At 36.5% G+C, this 22,931-nt stretch overlaps 1 protein-coding gene across 1 annotated transcript in view; it reads left to right on the top strand.

Moving 5' to 3' along the window:
* The window catches only part of CHST8 (carbohydrate sulfotransferase 8), a 73,732-nt gene that overhangs the window by 32,767 nt on the left and 18,034 nt on the right, over window positions 1-22,931 (top strand). The window contains exon 2 of the mRNA XM_053719230.1: window positions 21,559-21,596. Within this exon, the coding sequence (XP_053575205.1) occupies window positions 21,559-21,596 (38 nt within the window). The remainder of the gene's footprint in view (window positions 1-21,558; window positions 21,597-22,931) is intronic.

Here is a 22,931-nt window from a genome sequence, read left to right as displayed (position 1 = left end):
GTCATGTGTATCATCACTAGAATATCATTTCTCTCAAGACTATCTGCTCTACTCCTTTTCCATCACGTTACAATCTTAGAGCAGAATCTAAACCTTTTTGATTTTCCTGTATATAAACTGTGTGTTTGAGCCTCCTAAATATTTTGAATTTACCACCTGTGAGAAGGTTTTTTTCATTACCTGAATCCGTGCCAATCAGTCTGTGAAGACATCTGTTTGACCTTATGGGGCTGCAGGCTTGGACTGGCACAGCGGTCTATAAAATATGTATTATTTTTTAATTGCTCTGTTGGAAATGTTCCTTGAATAAGAAATATGCAATACTAAACTTGGGCAGAATTCTGTAGATCTGATAAATTCCCATAATAAAGAATATTTTTACATATACATATCTCGCCACTCTTTCATAAGCGAGATGAGCATTTTAAGAAATATACTTCATTTACTTTAAAAATTAGTTTCTATGTAGATTTTTTGATATGTAGTGTAACACAATCTATTTTCCAATTTACAAAACGCACATTATATAGTATGTAAACATATTGGAAAAATATGCCCCTCCACACTGCTGAAATTTATTGCAAGACACAAGTGAACATTTTCATTGGATGCTGTGGTCCCTTTGATCATCAAGTTCTAAGTATTTGCAGTTGTGAATATAGTGAGATAGATAAGATTAGGAAGTCTGCTTTTTTTCTGGAGGTCCAGCCCATTTATATTAACATGTTCTTGAGAACAATGGATTGAAGCATCAATCCGCAAAAAAACTGCTATTTCATATACAAAAATAAACTTAGAGCAATTCCCAGCTAATATAATCAAGTAATTGTGAATACATTAAGGGAAATCTAAATTTATAGCACATTGATCCCTTAAGTTGTTTATATGGGGTCCATCAAAGGACTTTATTTGCTCACAGGACTCATTCATACATACAGGTATAAGAAATACAAGTAACAGAGAAATAGTGCTTTATCAAGATGCCTCCACATGTCAATATGTTTATGGTTTTGTGATACAAAATACACTTTCATTGAGTTTAACAATGTGCTTTAATTTTTATTTATTTATTTTTTAAACAGAAAAAATATAATAAACAGTAATGATCACCCAGAGAAAACTAACATTACTGGTTTGATATCCTTCTGTTTTGTTATTTTATGGGCTAGAGGACACAATATTTAAGTGACAGTCTTTTTATAAGCTTATATAGCACATAGGGCAAATCCTGCCTCTTTACTCTTGTACACAGTACAGGCACAATACAAAACTGAAAGAACATGAAATATAAGGAAAAGAAAGGAATGGACCTAATGCGAGCAAAGAGTAATAAAAACAGATTTGTATTTACTTTGGAAGTTCTGGTCAAACACAACTTAAAGGCACATAAGTCTACTGGATGTTAGCGGAACACTTCTAGTAAACCAATGACAAAAGCATATTTGTATAGCCACCAATCAGCAGCTAGTTCATTGTAGTGCGTTACTGCTTCAAAACCTAGGCATGTTTTTCAACAAAGGATACAGAGATAACAGAAGTAAACTGAAATGTCTCTTCAAATTGCATGCTCTATCTGGCCCATGAGTTTAATATTAACTTGTATGTCCCTTTTAAACGTTTTCTTGAATGCAGAGCTATCCCGAGTAGATCAGATGCTACATAGCAAGTTCTTCCTGAGGTTTATACATTATAGTAGTCCAGATAATCTTTCTTATTGGATTTTGTTTTATACCTGCTGTACTTTATCAATTTGCAATAGGTGGCCTAATACACATTTATACTTGTATACATTCATGTATCTCCTCAACAAAGAATAACGTGGGAACAAATCAAATTTAAAGTAAATTGGAAACTTTAAAAAAAATTGTATGCTCTGACTAAATAACAAAAGAAAATGCTTGGGTTTCATATCCCTTTAATGTGATCCCAATTATCCATTTTACCGCCTGGAGTGTATTACATTGTTTACAGATTGCTCATTTACTTTAAATTCGCAATTTGAAATAACTTCTTGTGTCTGTTGTATCCCAAAGTATACTGAAAATCTCAATACTAGTAATGGTTATACAAAAGCTATGCAAACAAGGTTTAATGTTTAATATGTTCCCAGTGGGGGTTAGATAGAGATGTACTAAAATGGTAATTTTCCATTGGTTTCACTGTTTACTTTGACATTAGATAAGGAGGATTTTTTGTGAATGAAGAGAGACCAGCTAATGTGATCTGCCCTCCCTGCAAGCTCATAGTTTCAATTGACAGAAATAACCATTTCATATACAAAAATATATATCAAGGAGCAATTTATCATACATTTTATACAGAAAAAACAGAGTATAGGGTAGCGCTAAGACAGCTTAGAGATTTGTCAGTAAAAATCTAGTGATCAAGTGGCAGGGATATAGTGTGTAATAACACTAAAGGGAGAGGGCACTAAAATATTCTGGAAAACACAGTGGCTAGTGGTATAAAGGGGTCAAAAAAAGCGCAAAAAAGTGCTACAAGCAAGGAAGTGTTAATGTGATCTATGGTTAAAATGACCTCTAGATTTAAAACTAAATAGAAATGTACACCGAGTCTAACTTGACAAATATTGTTTTAATCATAAATAAAATCAAACACAGATAATTAAAAGGTGCCGGCACCAAATTAACAGAATCAGAAATTAAAAAAGCATATTGCAGTTGGACTAAAAACATAAGAGGCTAAAAGATACAATAGGTGATTAGATACAATTTGTATCGTGAACAATAATTTATACCGATAAACAAACATATGTTTCCTAATTTAAGTCTGTCTCGTAAGCAGGATGTTTTTAAATGACAAACATATGTTTCCCAATTTGGTTGGTGGTGTTTACCGTACTGGTGTATAGGATGACCGTCCTCAGTTGTTAGATAGACTTGTATAGGGAAACAGAAATGTCTGTGGCCGTAGATGGTGAATGAAACCGCTCCGGCGGTAATGTCCGATGCGATGTGGAGGGCAAGCGGTGTTGCTAATAGACTGCAGTTGCAAAGTACAAAATCCTACTGCGTCTGGATGGCCTGTATGTTGCCGTGGTAAAGTTGCAGGTAAGTCCTGGGGCCGAGGTATTTGCTGGCAGCCGAGACTTAACTAGCGGGCAGATGAGCAAATCTACGCGTTTCAGCCGAGTAGGCCGCATAGATTTGCTCATCTGCACACTATCTATTTGGGGAACCCGGTTATAGTAGGTGAGGTGTATTAAAGCCGTTTTAAAGCTGTAAGCGGTGTATACATGTGCATAATTCCTCACCCAGGATCTATCTACCGTGTTCTCATTAAGTCTATCAACGAATTAGTATACCTTACCAAACAGACTTCCAGCCTGTGATCCCCTACACCGGAACAGGTAATAGGACCTGGAGGTACAGCCCGCTAGTTAAGTCTCGGCTGCCAGCAAATACCTCGGCCCCAGGACTTACCTGCAACTTTACCACGGCAACATACAGGCCATCCAGACGCAGTAGGATTTTGTACTTTGCAACTGCAGTCTATTAGCAACACCGCTTGCCATCCACATCGCATCGGACATTACCGCCGGAGCGGTTTCATTCACCATCTACGGCCGCAGACATTTCTGTTTCCCTATACAAGTCTATCTAACAACTGAGGACGGTCATCCTATACACCAGTACGGTAAACACCACCAACCAAATTGGGAAACATATGTTTATCGGTATAAATTATTGTTCACGATACAAATTGTATCTAATCACCTATTGTATCTTTTAGCCTCTTATGTTTTTTGTCCAACTGCAATATGCTTTTTTTAATTTCTGATTCTGTTAATTTGGTGCCGGCACCTTTTAATTATCTGTGTTTGATTTTATTTATGATTAAAACAATTTTTGTCAAGTTAGACTCGGTGTACATTTCTATTTAGTTTTAAATCTAGAGGTCATTTTAACCATATATCACATTAACAATTCCTTGCTTCTAGCACTTTTTTGCGCTTTTTTTGCGCTTTATTTGACCCCTTTATACCACTAGCCACTGTGTTTTCCAGAATATTTGAGTGCCCTCTCCCTTTAGTGTTATTACACACTATATCCCTGCCACTTGATCACTAGATTTTTACTGACAAATCTCTAAGCTGTCTTAGCGCTACCCTATACTCTGTTTTTTCTGTCTCTACATATTGGTTGGTTTTAGGAGATAATCCAACCTTAGGGTTAGCATTTTAGAGTGAGAGTGTTAGTATCTTTAACTTTTTTCCTTTCCTTGGTATCATACATTTTATACTCTGCAGCTGGTATAACACATCATTGGAAAGACATTAAGGGGAAACAAGTTTATGGTACACTGTCCCTTTAAACCCATAGCTTCCAACTGCATGCATGTACAGGGTGTGTGTTGTCTGTGTGATGCAGAGGGATAAATCAGCAGCACACAACTAGATGTGTACAAATGGCTTGGCATGACATGCAATCTCTGAAATAGTGCAAAAAATGCCGCCTTGGTTCTCAGACACATTTAGTATTTATTATTTAAAGGGACACTCAAGTCAAAATAAAACTTTTATGATTCAGATAGAGCATGCAATTTTAAACAGCTTTCCAATTTACTTCAATTAACAAAACGTGCACAGTCTTTTTTTATTTTTACACATTTTTAGTTACCAGCTCCTACTGAGCATGTGCAAGATGTATGTGCATTTGTGATTGGCTGATGTCTGTCACATGATACGGGGGGAGTGGAAATAAATATAACTTTGAAATTTGTCAGAAAAAAAAATCTAATACTCATTCGAATTTCAGACTAAGTGCTATTGCATTGTCTTTTTTATCATTATGCAAATCTATTTACAGGTCCTTTAAGTATTTAGTGTGGGCTTTAAGGGAACATCTCAAAAAGCAATCGTGGTTCACACAGGATATTTGCTTTAAAGGGACACTGTACCCAAAAAATTTCTTTCATGATTCAGATTGAGCATGCAATTTTAAGCAACTTTCTAATTTACTCCTATTATCAAATCTTCTTTATTCTCTTTGTATCTTTATTTGAAATGCAAGAATGTAAGTTTAGATGCCGGCCCATTTTTGGTGAACAACCTAGGTTGTCCTTGCTGATTGGTGGATAAATTCATCCACCAATCAAAAACTGCTGTCCAGAGTGCTGAACCAAGAAAAAAAGCTTAGATGCCTTTTTTTCATATAAAGATAGCAAGAGAACGAAGAAAAATTGATAATAGGAGTAAATTAGAAAGTTGCTTAAAATTGCATGCTCTATCTGAATCACAAAAGAAAACTTTTGGGTACAGTGTCCCTTTAAGTGACCGATAATGTAAGGCTTATATGAGCATCTGAATTAATTTAAAACACATAGCAATATAAATATTTAACCGTAGCTTTAAAAAAAAAAAAAAAAAAAAACTTTGCAAAGTTTTATTGTGAAAATGAAAATGTAATTGAGGATTTATTGGCTATTTAACAAGATAGCATTGGCTGGTTTTATAGCTGATTTTACAAAGTATAGTATTTTTGTATAGAGATAAAGTTAATGAAATCAAGACTTTTGTAAGGTTATTTAAAGGGACATTAAACACTAAATATATTTCATAAGCATAGTATTGAGGTTATTCTCTACCTCCCTCTAGTTACAGGTGCTGCCATGTTGAAATCTAACTTTCACTATGTTCTAGTGCTGAGTGTCTCCTTCAAATACCTGCAGTGTAACCCTAGGTTCCGTAATGGCAGCACCCATGATTAGAAGGAGGTACCCTTTAAAGCGGACAATCTACTCCAGAATTATTGTTAATTAAAAAGATAAATCACGCCTTTACTACCCATTCCCTAGCTTTGCACAACCAACATTGTTATATTAATATACTTTATAACCTTTAAACCTCAACATTTCTGCCTGTTTCTAAGCCACTAAAGACAGCCTCTTATCACATGCTTTTTTATTTGCTATTCACAACAGGTGGTTGCTAGTTCATGTGAGCCATATAGATAACATTGTGCTCATGCCCGTGGTTTGTGGCAGACACTGCACTAATTGGATTAAATACAAGTCAATAGATAATAAATAAAAAGTCATGTGATCAGGGGGCTGTCAGAAAAGGCTTAGATACAAGGTAATCACAGAGGTAAAAAGTGTATTAATATAACCATGTTGGTTATACAAAACTGGGGAATGGGCAATAAAGGGATTATCTATCTTTTTAAACAATAACAATTTTGAAGTAGACTGTCCCTTTAAGAATATCAGTATAACTACAATGTCTTTAATGTGTACAAAAACAAATGTATACTTGCTGCAGATGTTAGAGCTTTCAATCATGTTTTATTTCCTAGTGGAATTTTACTGATCTATAGTGTGATCTAAAGAGGAGACCTCCCATTGTGTTTCATAGTGTGACTCGGAAGCTAGATCATACATATGATTGATGTCCACATGTCCTTGATGTCATTTTTTTTTTGCATATTATATTTACCTGAAATGTCGATTTCTTCCTTCATCGCCACATTTTATTTTTCCAGTATAGAGAGAAATACAGGACTTAATCCTTTGAATGTTTTTGCCTGCATTAACTGTGTGCATTTCTAGAAAACTGTGTTTATTCAATTTCCTGCTATAATCCATTTAGCCATTTGGTGAAATAATACATATTTAGATATGCAAATTGCCAGCTTCCACATGTTGACGTTACTGTCGGTGAATATAAATCTTCAGCTTTTGCAGCTGAGCTTCTTGCAGTGATAAAATTAATAGTAAAAAATGCATCTGCCTCTAACGTAGTATTAAAATCAGCGATTCAGCTATAATTTGTTTATTGCTGTTGATACTTATTACAAATGACACATAAGAATTTCCTATTCTCAGTAGGCACAAACACAAAATGTATTTACAGTGTAACATAACAGATCATTTTGAAATTGCTATTATTTAAGGGGCAGTACAAGCAGGGATTCTTTTCTTTATTTTTTATAGGTTTTCCAGTATTTTGCATTTACATTTCACAACAACATACACTCTTCTCCAGATAATGTAGAATTTTATTTAAGACTATGGTTATTCTGTTACCTAAGTTAGTAAATAACAAGAGGCTTAGTTAAAGGGATAGTCTGAATCCAGAAAGTTTAATTTTGACTAGATAGAGCATGCAATTTTAAGAAACTTTGTAATTTACCCCTATTAACTATTTTTCTTCGTTCTCTTGGTATCTTTATTTGGAATGGCAAGAATGTAAGTTTAGGAGCCGGCCCATTTTTGGTTTAGCACCTGGGTCTAAATGTAGCCACCAATCAGCAAGAGCTACCCAGGTTCTGAACTAAAAATGGGCCTGGTCTTAAGCTTACATTCTTGCCTTTTCAAATGTAAAAAACAAAAAAGCATCACCAATCAGCAAGAGAAGCTTAAAAGTACTGTACATCAAAATAAAGGTTTTTTAACTATGGAAATTGTGTTTTTCACCTCAGAGAGAGAATCTAGAGTGTAACCTGCAGAATTTAGAATACTGACCCTGAACCAAGCTACACACAGATTCCTTAGGGATAAATGAAATCCTGCACTGATCAAGTAGAGGCAAGAGCATCATAGTCAATAGGCTTCTTTAAATAGTATGTACCTGGACTGCAAAACAATGTAAATATTAATAACACATTGACAGTTTCAACAACTTTAAAAACACACATTTTGTTTATAGATCAGTTACCATGCAGTGATTAATTGCTAATATACAGTATATAATTTGCTAATATACAGTATATTATGCATACATAAAATATATATTGCATTCAAACTAAATAATGAAAATACTTTGCTACGTTTTTTTTGTTTTTTTTTGCTATGCATAATTGAACATCTGATGTTACCTCCATATAAGTTTTGAACGGTGTTGATAAAACTCCTTGGGAGAACAGGTTTCTTACTAGAATTTGGTAGCTGATGATCTAGTCCTTGATAGAATATTAAAAGGAATAGTTTTTAATTGCTTTTCTCCCCATGACGCCTCTTAGTATCTCTTCAAATATATATCCCATGGCTCTGAAATCTTAACCTCTGCAGTATACCTGTGTCATGGAAACATGAGGCAACTTGCAGTGTACATGGGAAATATCATTACCTAAAATATAAAGTGCAGAACTATAATAAAAGCATGTCCACACTCTGTGTTCATCATCAATGTTTCTTAAAGGGATAGTAAACACTAAGTAAATGCAAGACGTAATCATGTATTCAATAATATTCACATTGTAACCTTGGGAATAATATGCAGATGTATTGTTGTTACACAATTAGTATAAATATTGAAGATATAAATGTAAGCTTTCAATATTTATAATATATTTGTTTCAGCATTAAAAGCCTGTTTTTCCTATCTAATCTCCTCTGCTGAGGCCAGTTAGAGGCAGTTATAAATAGAAATGTGCAAATATTTGTTAGTTACATTTACTAAACTTATGCCCAATATGGTCACAAGCAGCAGCATTCCGCTATTTTCACCATCAGATTTATAAGTGTAAAAGTGCAACATTCATATCTAGATTTGCACATATATTTGTGTGCTGCACTTATATTCTAATAAATCCGGCACTGAAAATAGCTAAATACCACTGCCTGCAGCCATATTTGACATATGTTTAGTTAACCAATACCGAACTATTAATTTTTGCCCATGCCCAGTTATAAATTAGTTTTATCATGGTACTAGGACATCCTAGTCACAACCCCACAGCTATGGGTGTCACACAGAATTAGGGACTGAGTATGTTCAGAAAATCTTTTTTTAAAAGCACACAAAATGGAGATTTTGAAACACAAAGGGCCAGATGATCGAAACCTCTTAATTTCAGACGTGGATTTTCTCGTTGATCCTTACAGGGACTGCCCTGGTAGAATTATCGTAAAAGGGGCAGTCCCGGGGAGATGTCTGCTATTGAATGTAAAGGAGCTCGCTGGAAAGCAGTAAGCAGGGGGCAATATAAATCACATTATGGTGCTTTCTGCGTATAGCATCTCCTATATTTTTGTGTGCTTGCGTTTGTCCATTAGGGTTATAAGTATTTTCAGTTTTTTGCGAGAAGCTTGCCACCTTTTAGTTGGCGAGAAAAAACTGTGAGATCTGTGGTGCGAAAATTGTTCTCAAAATTACGGTGGCATTAAAGAGACAATTTCATATAAGCCTATGGAACGCCCTTATTCAGGCCATTTTCTTGCTTTTTTTTTTGCACATCCAGTGTACTTAAATTACGATTTACGCTGTGCATAGTTAATGCAATTTATTTCTGTGTAATTTACATACAAGTTTACGTTTTTTTATAAAATATGATTTTTAGTGAACGATTTTTGATGCACCATAGCTACAATGCTCCCTGCTTTATTTTTGTGTGAATGGTTCAATTATTCCTTTAGTATGATGTTTAAAATACAAATTTTATTGTGCACTTTTCATACGAAAATGTAGTATATGCAGGAAAATAAAACCCCAACATTGTCTTTCCTTATTCAGATAAAGCATGCAATTTAAACAACTTTCTAATTTAATGCTACTGTCATATACTGTATACTTCTCTTTGAATCTGTTGCTGAAAAAAGCTGAGGAGCGTGCACATGTCTGGAGCACTATATGGCAGCAGTTTTGCAAGAATGTTATCCATTTCCAAGAGCACTAGATGGCAGCACGATTCCTGCCATGTAGTGGTCCAGATACCTACCTAGGTATCTCTTCAACAAAGAATATCATGGGAACTAAGCAAATTTGATAATATAAGTAAAATGGAGCCCAATTTTATTTTTTTAAAATTGTAATTTTGGTGGGTTTTATATCCCTTTAAATTGCTTAGCTATAGGGAATAGAGAGTTCTCTTTGTCCATTTTCTGTTGATTATTTCCCCTGCTACAAATAGGGAATAAGGGGGGGGCATAAGTCTACTTTGAGCTTTCCCTACCATCATCAGTGCCCACTTTTATACCCTCATTATCCATTAGACACCTTATTTTTATTAAAACGATGAAGTACAATTTAATGCAAAGGACGTTTGAGTGGAATCTTGGATATGGATAATGGGTGATCCTCCCCATATTGTAGGCTTGTGCTTGGCCTTTCCTCTTTCTGTGACATTTATTTTTTCTTTTGAATTCTTGTTGTTAATCAGTAATTAAACCTTAATTGTTAATACACATTATGGACCTAAATGAAAATGTAACTTTAATGTTACTTTAATGTCTCTACATTTTAAATATAGCACATAGACACTGTAAGTATTTGTTTTTTTTTGGCTGATGACAGCCATTTTTGGCACATGATCTAAGCACAGCAATGCCAGGATTGGCGAGGAATGAATGGCGACCAAGTTGAAGTACGGTAACACACATCAAAGATTAGGGATGAACAATTTATTATCAAAATCAGATAGAAAGATGACCAGCTTGGTGTGAAGAGTCGTGAAGGCTATTTGAGTCGAGTATAGAAGTTAGGCAACTGGTGTGATGGTGGAAAAAACATTGCCTGCTAGAAGCCTAAAAAAATAGAAGGCAGGAAAAAGTGTATCATCCAGGCATCAAATGAAATATTCTGATTGGCATAGTAGATTGTAAGATCTATGGAACAGATCCCTTTTCCTCCTGAGTCAATTCCTTTGCCAAGTCTGATGGCATTGTACCCAATAATCATGTTGTCAGAGCTGAAGATTACTGTGCCACTTAGCAAATACATTATGATAATAATAATAATAATAGTAAATTACTTTTATTTCTTCTGTTATGTGTGATCAGTCCACGGGTCATCATTACTTCTGGGATATTATCTGCTCCCCTACAGGAAGTGCAAGAGGATTCACCCAGCAGAGTTGCTATATAGCTCCTCCCCTCTACGTCACCTCCAGTCATTCTCTTGCACCCAAAGACTAGATAGGAGGTGTGAGAGGACTATGGTGATTATACTTAGTTTTTATAACTTCAATCAAAAGTTTGTTATTTTACAATAGCACCGGAGCGTGTTATTACTTCTCTGGCAGAGTTTGAAGAAGAATCTACCAGAGTTTTTCTTATGATTTTAACCGGAGTAGTTAAGATCATATTGCTGTTTCTCGGCCATCTGAGGGAGGTAAAAGCTTCAGATCAGGGGACAGCGGGCAGTTGAATCTGCATTGAGGTATGTAGCAGTTTTTATTTTCTGAATGGAATTGATGAGAAAATCCTGCTATACCGTTATAATGACATGTATGTATACTCTACACTTCAGTATTCTGGGGATGGTATTTCACCGGAATTACTCCGTAAAAGTACATTAAACCTTTTAATAGGTATTTAATTCATGTTAAACGTTTTTGCTGGAATGTAGAATCGTTTGCATTTCTGAGGTACTGAGTGAATAAATATTTGGGCATTATTTTTCCACTTGGCAGTTTGCTTGTTTTGATTATGACAGTTTCGTTTCTCTCTCACTGCTGTGTGTGAGGGGGAGGGGCCGTTTTTGGCGCTCTTTGCTACGCATCAAAAAATTTCCAGTCAGTTACACTTATATTTTCTGCATGATCCGGTTCATCTCTAACAGAACTCAGGGGTCTTCAAACTTCTTTGAAGGGAAGTAGATTCTCTCAGCAGAGCTGTGAGATTTATATAGTGACTGTGTTTTAAAAATTTAATTAGTGTTGCTTTACTAATGGGAACAAACCTTTGCTAACAAGTTGTGTTGTTTTTAAAGAGTGATGCTATAACTGTTTTTCAGTTCATTATTTCAACTGTCATTTAATCGTTTAGTGCTTCTTTGAGGCACAGTACGTTTTTGTTAAATAAGATTGTAACCAAGTTGCATGTTTATTGCTAGTGTGTTAAACATGTCTGATTCAGAGGAAGATACCTGTGTCATTTGTTCCAATGCCAAGGTGGAGCCCAATAGAAATTTATGTACTAACTGTATTGATGCTACTTTAAATAAAAGCCAATCTGTACAAATTGAACAAATTTTCACCAAACAGCGAGGGGAGAGTTATGCCGTCTAACTCGCCTCACGTGTCAGTACCTGCGTCTCCCGCCCGGGAGGTGCGTGATATTATGGCGCCTAGTACATCTGGGCAGCCATTACAGATAACATTACAAGATATGGCTACTGTTATGACTGAAGTTTTGGCTAAGTTACCAGAACTAAGAGGCAAGCGTGATCACTCTGGGGTGAGAACAGAGTGCGCTGATAATTCTAGGGCCATGTCTGATACTGCGTCACAGCTTGCAGAGCATGAGGACGGAGAGCTTCATTCTGTAGGTGACGGTTCTGATCCAAGCAGATTGGATTCAGATATTTCAAATTTTAAATTTAAATTGGAAAACCTCCGTGTATTACTAGGGGAGGTCTTAGCGGCTCTTAACGATTGTAACACTGTTGCAATACCAGAGAAAATGTGTAGGTTGGATAAATACTTTGCGGTACCGGCGAGTACTGACGTTTTTCCTATACCTAAGAGATTAACTGAAATTGTTACTAAGGAGTGGGATAGACCCGGTGTGCCGTTCTCACCCCCTCCAATATTTAGAAAGATGTTTCCAATAGACGCCACCACACGGGACTTATGGCAAACGGTCCCTAAGGTGGAGGGAGCAGTTTCTACTTTAGCTAAGCGCACCACTATCCCGGTGGAGGATAGCTGTGCTTTTTCAGATCCTATGGATAAAAAATTAGAGGGTTACCTTAAGAAAATGTTTGTTCAACAAGGTTTGATATTGCAACCCCTTGCATGCATCGCGCCGATTACGGCTGCGGCAGCATTTTGGATTGAGTCTCTGGAAGAGAACCTTAGTTCCGCTACGCTGGACGACATTACGGACAGGCTTAGAGTCCTTAAACTAGCTAATTCATTCGTTTCGGAGGCCGTAGTACATTTAACCAAACTTACGGCTAAGAATTCAGGATTCGCCATTCAGGCACGTAGGGCGCTGTGGCTAAAATCCTGGTCGGCTGATGTAACTTCTAAGTCCAAATTACTTAATATACCTTTCAAGGGGCAAACTTTATTTGGGCCCGGTTTGAAAGAAATTATCGCTGACATTACAGGAGGTAAGGGCCACGCTCTACCTCAAGACAAAGCCAAAGCTAAGGCTAGACAGTCTAATTTTCGTCCCTTTCGGAATTTCAAAGCAGGTGCAGCATCAACTTCCACTGCACCAAAACAGGAAGGAGCTGTTGCTCGTTACAGACAAGGCTGGAAACCTAACCAGTCCTGGAATAAGGGCAAGCAGGCCAGAAAACCTGCTGCTGCCCCTAAGACAGCATGAACCGAGGGCCCCCGATCCGGGACCGGATCTAGTGGGGGGCAGACTCTCTCTCTTCGCCCAGGCTTGGGCAAGAGATGTCCAGGATCCCTGGGCGCTAGAGATCATTTCTCAGGGATACCTTCTAGACTTCAAATTATCTCCCCCACGAGGGAGATTTCATCTGTCAAGGTTGTCAACAAACCAAATAAAGAAAGACGCGTTTCTACGCTGTGTACAAGATCTATTATTAATGGGAGTGATCCATCCGGTTCCGCGGTCGGAACAAGGACAAGGGTTTTACTCAAACCTGTTTGTGGTTCCCAAAAAAGAGGGAACTTTCAGGCCAATCTTGGATTTAAAGATCCTAAACAAATTCCTAAGAGTTCCATCGTTCAAAATGGAAACTATTCGGACAATCTTACCCATGATCCAAAAGGGTCAGTACATGACCACAGTGGATTTAAAGGATGCTTACCTTCACATACCGATTCACAAAGATCATTACCGGTATCTAAGGTTTGCCTTCTTAGACAGGCATTACCAGTTTGTAGCTCTTCCATTCGGATTGGCTACGGCTCCAAGAATCTTCACAAAGGTTCTGGGTGCCCTTCTGGCGGTTCTGAGACCGCGAGGAATTTCGGTAGCTCCGTACCTAGACGACATTCTGATACAAGCTTCAAGCTTTCAAACTGCCAAGTCTCATACAGAGTTAGTTCTGGCATTTCTAAGGTCGCATGGATGGAAAGTGAACGAAAAGAAGAGTTCTCTCTTGCCTCTCACAAGGGTTCCATTCTTGGGGACTCTTATAGATTCCGTAGAAATGAAGATTTATCTGACAGAAGACAGATTAACAAAGCTTCTAAATGCATGCCGTGTCCTTCATTCCATTCAACTCCCGTCAGTAGCTCAATGCATGGAGGTGATCGGCTTAATGGTAGCAGCAATGGACATAGTACCCTTTGCACGCCTACATCTCAGACCGCTGCAATTGTGCATGCTGAGTCAGTGGAATGGGGATTACTCAGATTTGTCCCCCACTCTGAATCTGGATCAAGAGACCAGAAACTCTCTTCTATGGTGGCTTTCTCGGCCACATCTGTCCAGGGGGATGCCTTTCAGCAGGCCGGACTGGACAATTGTAACAACAGACGCCAGCCTTCTAGGTTGGGGCGCTGTCTGGAATTCTCTGAAGGCTCAGGGACAATGGAGTCAGGAGGAAAGTCTCCTGCCAATAAACATTCTGGAATTGAGAGCAGTTCTCAATGCCCTTCTAGCTTGGCCCCAGTTAAAGACTTGGGGGTTCATCAGGTTTCAGTCGGACAACATCACGACTGTAGCTTACATCAACCATCAGGGAGGGACAAGAAGCTCCCTAGCAATGATAGAAGTATCAAAGATAATTCGCTGGGCAGAGTCTCACTCTTGCCACCTGTCAGCAATCCACATCCCGGGAGTGGAGAACTGGGAGGCGGATTTCTTGAGTCGCCAGACTCTTCATCCGGGGGAGTGGGAACTTCATCCGGAGGTCTTTGCCCAAATACTTCGACGTTGGGGCAAACCAGAGATAGATCTCATGGCGTCTCGCCAGAACGCCAAACTTCCTCGCTACGGATCCAGATCCAGGGATCCGGGAGCGGTTCTGATAGATGCTTTGACAGCACCTTGGAACTTCAGGATGGCTTATGTGTTTCCACCCTTCCCGCTGCTTCCTCGATTGATTGCCAAAATCAAACAGGAGAGAGCATCAGTGATTCTAATAGCGCCTGCATGGCCGCGCAGGACTTGGTATGCAGATCTAGTGGACATGTCATCCTGTCCGCCGTGGTCTCTACCTCTAAGACAGGACCTTCTGATTCAGGGTCCATTCAAACATCAAAGTCTAACTTCTCTGAAGCTGACTGCTTGGAAATTGAACGCTTGATTTTATCAAAACGTGGGTTTTCTGAGTCGGTTATTGATACCCTGATACAGGCTAGGAAGCCTGTTACCAGAAAGATTTACCATAAAATATGGCGTAAATACCTATACTGGTGTGAATCCAAAGATTACTCCTGGAGTAAGGTTAGGATTCCTAGGATATTGTCTTTTCTACAAGAAGGTTTAGAAAAGGGTTTATCGGCTAGCTCATTAAAGGGACAGATCTCAGCTCTGTCCATCTTGTTACACAGGCGTCTGTCAGAAAATTCAGACATCCAGGCCTTTTGTCAGGCTTTAGCTAGGATCAAGCCTGTGTTTAAAACTGTTGCTCCGCCATGGAGTTTAAACTTAGTTCTTAACGTTTTACAGGGTGTTCCGTTTGAACCCCTTCATTCCATTGATATAAGATTGTTATCTTGGAAAGTTCTATTTTTAATGGCTATTTCCTCGGCTCGAAGAGTCTCTGAGTTATCAGCCCTACATTGTGATTCTCCTTATCTGATCTTTCACTCAGACAAGGTAGTTCTGCGTACTAAACCTGGGTTCTTACCTAAGGTTGTCTCTAACAGGAATATCAATCAAGAGATTGTTGTTCCCTCCTTGTGTCCAAATCCTTCTTCAAAGAAGGAACGTCTTCTACACAATCTGGATGTAGTTCGTGCCCTCAAGTTCTACTTGCAGGCAACTAAAGATTTTCGCCAAACTTCTTCCCTGTTTGTCGTTTATTCTGGACAGAGGAGAGGTCAAAAAGCTTCTGCTACCTCTCTCTCTTTTTGGCTTCGTAGCATAATACGTTTAGCCTATGAGACTGCTGGACAGCAGCCTCCTGAAAGAATTACAGCTCACTCCACTAGAGCTGTGGCTTCCACTTGGGCCTTTAAGAATGAGGCCTCTGTTGAACAGATTTGCATGGCTGCAACTTGGTCTTCGCTTCATACTTTTTCCAAATTTTACAAATTTGACACTTTTGCTTCTTCGGAGGCTATTTTTGGGAGAAAGGTTCTTCAGGCAGTGGTTCCTTCTGTATAATGAGCCTGCCTATCCCTCCCGTCATCCGTGTACTTTTGCTTTGGTATTGGTATCCCAGAAGTAATGATGACCCGTGGACTGATCACACATAACAGAAGAAAACATAATTTATGCTTACCTGATAAATTCCTTTCTTCTGTTGTGTGATCAGTCCACGGCCCGCCCTGTTTTTTAAGGCAGGTACATATTTTTTAAATTATAATTCAGTCACCACTACACCCTTGGCTTCTCCTTTCTCGTTGGTCTTTGGTCGAATGACTGGAGGTGACGTAGAGGGGAGGAGCTATATAGCAACTCTGCTGGGTGAATCCTCTTGCACTTCCTGTAGGGGAGCAGATAATATCCCAGAAGTAATGATGACCCGTGGACTGATCACACAACAGAAGAAAGGAATTTATCAGGTAAGCATAAATTATGTTTTTGGTTAGAGCGCATATGAATTGTTTCCTATTAATAAACCGTTTTTAATGTCTGTTATGTAAATTAGCAAATAATCCAACTAGAATACAAAAGAGCTGAGATTCTTATGTGCAAAAATGTATGTTTCCTACAAAGCTGTTATTATTAGGATTATCACTCTCGGTCCCCAGTTCATGCATTCTCTGAGCTCTTTACATAATAGTGGAAATGTCACACTATCAAACTGTTCAAATGGGCCTTGGAACAATACAAGACAAGCTTTAGATAAATGTCCTTTATACCTGGTCTGAGATCCAAATGAAAATGGCAACAAACTAGAAGAATATTTAGCATTTTATGTTCTTCACAGTATTTAAAAGAAAATGATGTAACCATGAAATCCTTTGTAGATTATTCTGAAAAGGAATCATTATCACGTCTGCAGTAACAGATAAAAGACGCCACCACTGTATATCATTTCCCTAATGCAATGAACTTCTAGCCTCACAGAAAGGTTGATTTACTATGGTGAGCTTAGCCATTTTAAGGGCATATTGCACCTAGTCTCAGTTCTGCTGTGCAAGGAAACAATACCTGAGATTGCAATATTTTAGCCAGCCACAAAAAGCAAAACCTTTTTATCATATCAAAAGGGACATTTTAGTGTATTAATAGCGTAGTTTAATTTGTTAGAACAGTTGATAGTTTTTTCTGACTATCTCTTTAGCTTTGCAAGATTTTAAACACACAAAGTTGCACACCCAGGCTGTTTCTGGCAAAGCAATAAGCATAACAGGTATGGCATGCGTACGTATCCACCATTTCTTTTTAAAGGGACATAAAACAAGTTGGTGTAGAGGAAAAATATAATATGTACTTTAATTACTATAACTGCAAATGTATACTGCAGTACTTCCATTTTAACCCTTTCTTTTAAGGGGGGTGAAGCACAGTGCTCCAGACAGCATGGCTAAGTATTTTTGCTTATTTTTGAAAATAATTTTAAAATACTTGCCGGCAGTTTTTAAACAATTTTTTTATGCAAACTATTTTTAAATAATTAACCCTTTTAGGATATGCACATATCTCAACATGTTTTATGGCACTTTAAACACATAGGGCTAGATTACAAGTGGAGTGTTACCTGCACCAGAAGTAAGCTTTTTGCATACGTCAAGTTGCGCTCGTATTATTAGTTAAAAGTAAACTGTTTTACGCTCGGGCACTTACCCAACGATAACTTTTTCCTCCATACACGTCAAAGGAGCAAAAAAACAAATACCCTACTCGCCCGCAAACACGATTCTCAAGTGCGCTAACCCGGCATAAAAATATGAATGTTTCACATTCAAATATTATTCACATAGAAGAATATATATTGGAATGTGACATATTTACAGTAAATACAGAATATAACACTTTATTAAATATGAATATTGCATAAAATATGCTTTTACATGTTTTCATCTACTTAACTGCAAAGGGATCCAATGCACTTTTATATATATATATATATATATATATATATATATATATATATATATATGTCTCTCTCTCTCGCTCTCTCTCTCTCTCTCTCTCTCTCTCTCTCTCTCTCTCTCTCTCTCTCTCTATATATATATATATATACATACACACACACATATCTCTCTCTCTCTCTCTCTCTCTCTATATATATATATATATACATACACACACACATCTCTCTCTCTCTCTCTCTCTCTCTCTCTCTCTCTATATATATATATATATATATATATATATATATATATATACATACACACACACACACACACACACATATATCTCTCTCTCTCTCTCTCTCTATATATATATATATATATATATATATATATATATATATATATATATACACACATATATAGTGCACATACAGTACATACACAGTACATCTTTAGACATGTATATATATATATGTATCTCAATGTTAAAGTCCTTTGGCTGCTTTTTTTCTCTAACACCTGAGACCTCATATCTTTGAGCCTTAATAACATTTGTGAGCATTTTCTTTAAAATATTTTTTATTAAATGGGGATAGTATGAGTGTAACTGTACTTTGTAATGTATTTTTGGTGTGTTTTGTGACACTTTTTTGTTTTGCCAAACCGTTAACCAGTGCTCTGAAGACACGGTAATCATCTAGCATAAATCTCGTTAACTTTCAATTTGTAATACAATTGGTGGAAAAAACGAAGCGACAACGGCCTCGATAAAACCCCTTATCTTTTATGTGCAACTGTTAACGCGCCACTTGTAATCTGGCCCATAGTATGTAATGAGCATCTGTTAATTAAAAATATTCTGTCAAAGAGACATTTTTCTATTACACTCAGATATTTTAAGTGATACGATTTTTTATGGAAAAAAAAAAAGGTTAAAGAAAAGTTTTAATGAAAACAATGACATGCTCTAATTAATTAGAATGTCATTTTAGCACAAAGCGTGTGTATGTGTTTAATTTTCTTTCTAATTATACACATTATGTCATATATAGTTGTAAACAGACCGACTAGTATAAGGTTGTGATCTGTAAATTTAGTATGTTCTGTACCCTGAAAGAGAGTAAAAATACAATTCTCAAAAACTAACCTCAAAACACAACATTCTTAAAACCCCCATCCAATATTCCCAAGTTGTGCTCTTTAACAAATATATATATAAAACATTGACTTTTTTCCTATGTTTAATGTTAAGTAGACTAGTAAATTTGTTTGGACCAGTAATGTTTAACTCCTCACTAGTAAACTTTGGTGACAATTTTCCACCTCTGTTTCAATTTCCTGAATTCTGCATGCCACAAAACACTGGGAAATATAAACTACACAAGGAGAAATACAGGTGAGGTAGCTTTTATATTACATTTTTTTCCCGGTGACAGAACAGACATAATATTTCTCGCTGTGTACAATAAATTCAGACATACTACAAATTGATTGGCTGTCCTGAAAAAATACCATTACATTTAAAAAATCTGTTGTCCTAAACACAGTACTGTACTTTTCTTAATGACCATTGAGCTGGGGGGACGGCAGCATAGTTTTTTTAGTGTTGCAGCTTCATTACTGGATGGACTTAAACCATAAGTATACTGTTTTGTAATTATAATACCCTGCTGTGAGAATTGTTTTCTTTTATGATTCTGTTTCTAAAGAGTAATTATTATGTAAGATAATTTAGCAACAGTATTAGTGTAAACTTGATTCATGCAATCATTTCTGATAACCATTGTAGCAGTTATACATTGTTGCAGACACTGCTTCAATAGAATGCAAAAGACATGTGCACACTCTTGATATCCTATGAGTATACCTAGTTTTACTTTTCAACAAAGACTACCAAGGAAATTAAGCAAATTTGATAATATAAGTACATTGGAAAGTTTTTGTTTTTCTTTTAAACTGCATTGTCTATCCAAATCAAGTTTAAATTTGAGTTTACTTCCATGTCAGGAACCCCTCAAAAAGGAGACCAGATGGATATATTGTCTTGATGCACTAACCCCCCACAAACTGAAAACTGTACAAGACTAAACCAGACTATGCATTGATCTGTTAATGTGTACTTTGATGGCCAACATATATGTGTACTAAGTTTAAAACACCTTTGGTTTCCTTAGACGTCTCATACATAGGGGAATATTTATCAAGCTCTGGAGCTGCTCCATAAGTTGTCTGCCTGCTATGAGGCGTCAGACAGAAATCAACTTGATCTAATACGATCGGGTTGATTGACACCCCCTGCCGATTGGCCGTGAATCTGCAGCAGGCGGCATTGCACCAGCAGTTCACAAGAATTGCTGGTGCAATGATAAATGCAGACAGCGTATGCTGTTGGCATTTATCGATGTGCAGCGGACATTATACAATACTTTGTATCATGTCTGCTCTCACATTGTTAAATATGCCCCATAGTGTTATTTATTAACCTAATTTGAGCTTCTGTTAGGGTGTGTATGTCAAGTGGTCCGGTACACATACCATGGGGAATAGGCATAAATAAAATGAAATGGTTGTCCAGTAATACTGGGTCCTTGAAACTATGGACTTTGTGAGTGGTGGATTTAAGTAATGATCGATATTTTATTCATATAGTGAGCTATGTAAATTGTATAGTTATATTTATTGTATATACTTTCAATTAGAACCTCTATTTGATGTCTATCATTAACCTTTGGTACTATTTGTAAACAGTATAATTTTATTTACAACAGATATGGAGGCTAATGAATAGTTTATATAAATACTTGTCACAAACATAGATTTGATGTTAGCAGATGATAGTCGAAAATACATAGATACATACAAGACTGCATTAAAATGGGGTTAATAAGGACTAATATTATGTGACCTCTATTTTAAGATACTAATAAATATGTGTAGTAGTCCCTTTAAGAGTTAATGCATTCTAAAAAGTATTGTCACTGAGGATTTTGATTGTGCTAATAAAGTTTGTTTATGGCATCTGCTTTGTGTGTGTTGTGCAGTTACCATAGTAATGGTCAATATTAACACTACACTAGGAATGTGGAAGTTAGTAAATTCAATGTTGCAGTTTGGTCACACATAGAACATGTAAGATATTGAGCATATATACAAACAGTACATCTTTTAGAACTGAGATATCGTAAATGCTACATATTCAGTTGGATTCCTTTGTTGTATTAATGAAAATGTTATGATTGCTAACTGGTAGAGGGATGGGTATTATGAAATACGTGGTGATTTGATTGATTAGTCTGTTGTTTTTTATTATGATTTGATATGATTTGTTTTGTTTTTTTTTGTTTGTATTATGGAGCTGTATGTTTTTATAAAGGCTTTTGTACACACATTCAATTTCTTTCTTTTCTTTTTCTTTTTTGTGAACTAGTAGAAGTTTTCAGTCCTGTATTTATAGATATAGATATATATATATAGATACAAAATACTGCTTGGAATTGCATAATCACTTATTGTTTTTACTTGTCTCTGTTTCTAGGTATGAAATTTGAATTTTCCTTACACCAACCAAAAAAGGTAGGTACAGATTTATGTATTTATTTATTTAAATGCATGTCTATGGGGTACATCAATAAACCTGAATTATGCAGCTTGTTCGAGAGAAGGGAATTACTGAAGCAAGCTAACGTATCAGCTTATTGAAATTTCAGCCTTATTTTCACCAAAATGAATTGATACATCAGTCACTTTACCCTACGGCACCAGTTGTGCATATTACACACAGGAGTTTGATCATTCATAATCTGTTGATTTTCTAAAAACAGAGGAAATTGGAAATTACTAAAAGATACACCAACACTTAAAATTTCCATAGCTTTTTTTTTTCCTGATGAAATTTTATATTAAACTAAGGAAACTAAGAAATGCTTATTTCTGAGTCTGAGAAAGAATCACTGCTCCACCTAGTGGCCAGTCCAAGACTGCATGTGTGTATTTTTGAATGACTAAATAAAACCTGTGAACATATCTGCATGATAATGTATAGCAATGTGATTATGTACTCAGCATTGCATGACAAATAATTGATCACAATTATGATATTATTATTGTTGTTGTTGTTAACTAATATCAATAATAATAGTTGTGTTGTTTGGAGATATTTTGGTGCTCATTTTCTTTCTAGAGTTTTTGCATTTCCTGCTGACCTATTTTATCAGGATAAAACACAAACTATCATTAAACAATTAAGGAATATTATCCAACATCTAATAGCAATAACTACAATCACATTGCAATACACAACTATTATATTTTCCACACTGCCATATTTTAAAGATCGCAATTGGTCTATTTCCCAGTTATTGTCATTTTGTAGCAAATAGATTGTGCCCAGATTGTTATTAGTCCCTTCCTGACTTTGATGATCCATTATTGTACAGCCTGGGGTTTGTCAGCAATATAGCGCTTGGCCAGATTTTCCTCTGTTTTGCAGGATAACAGATTTCATACTTTGGCTGTTGCTTGCTCACCAGCTGGAAGTTGGGCATATTTATCAGAACTAATTTTTCTTCATGGTTTTTCCTTAGTTACTTGCTTGGTGCTGAACTGTGCACCAGATGCTCTAAATGTGGAACTGTATGTATCTATTGTCATAGATAAGCAAAATCCACTATTAACCCTTTAACTGCCTGCATTACACATAGAATGCTAGAGTTCTGGCAGTATTGATAAATCTAATAATCTATCATTACTTCCAGTAAATGTTTCAAAAGCTGTCCTAGTGGTATTGGTACTTTTTTCCCTATAAATAATATTTATTTCATTTTATATCATGAGCAACAAAATATACAACTACAATAAAGGTGCGTGTTTATGTAGCTGATAATGATAGTCAATAGTTTGCATTTTGTT

This window comes from Bombina bombina, chromosome 1 (assembly GCF_027579735.1).
Source record: "Bombina bombina isolate aBomBom1 chromosome 1, aBomBom1.pri, whole genome shotgun sequence".
Taxonomy (NCBI): Eukaryota; Metazoa; Chordata; class Amphibia; order Anura; family Bombinatoridae; genus Bombina; species Bombina bombina.
This window is presented reverse-complemented; position numbering and strand designations above follow the sequence as displayed.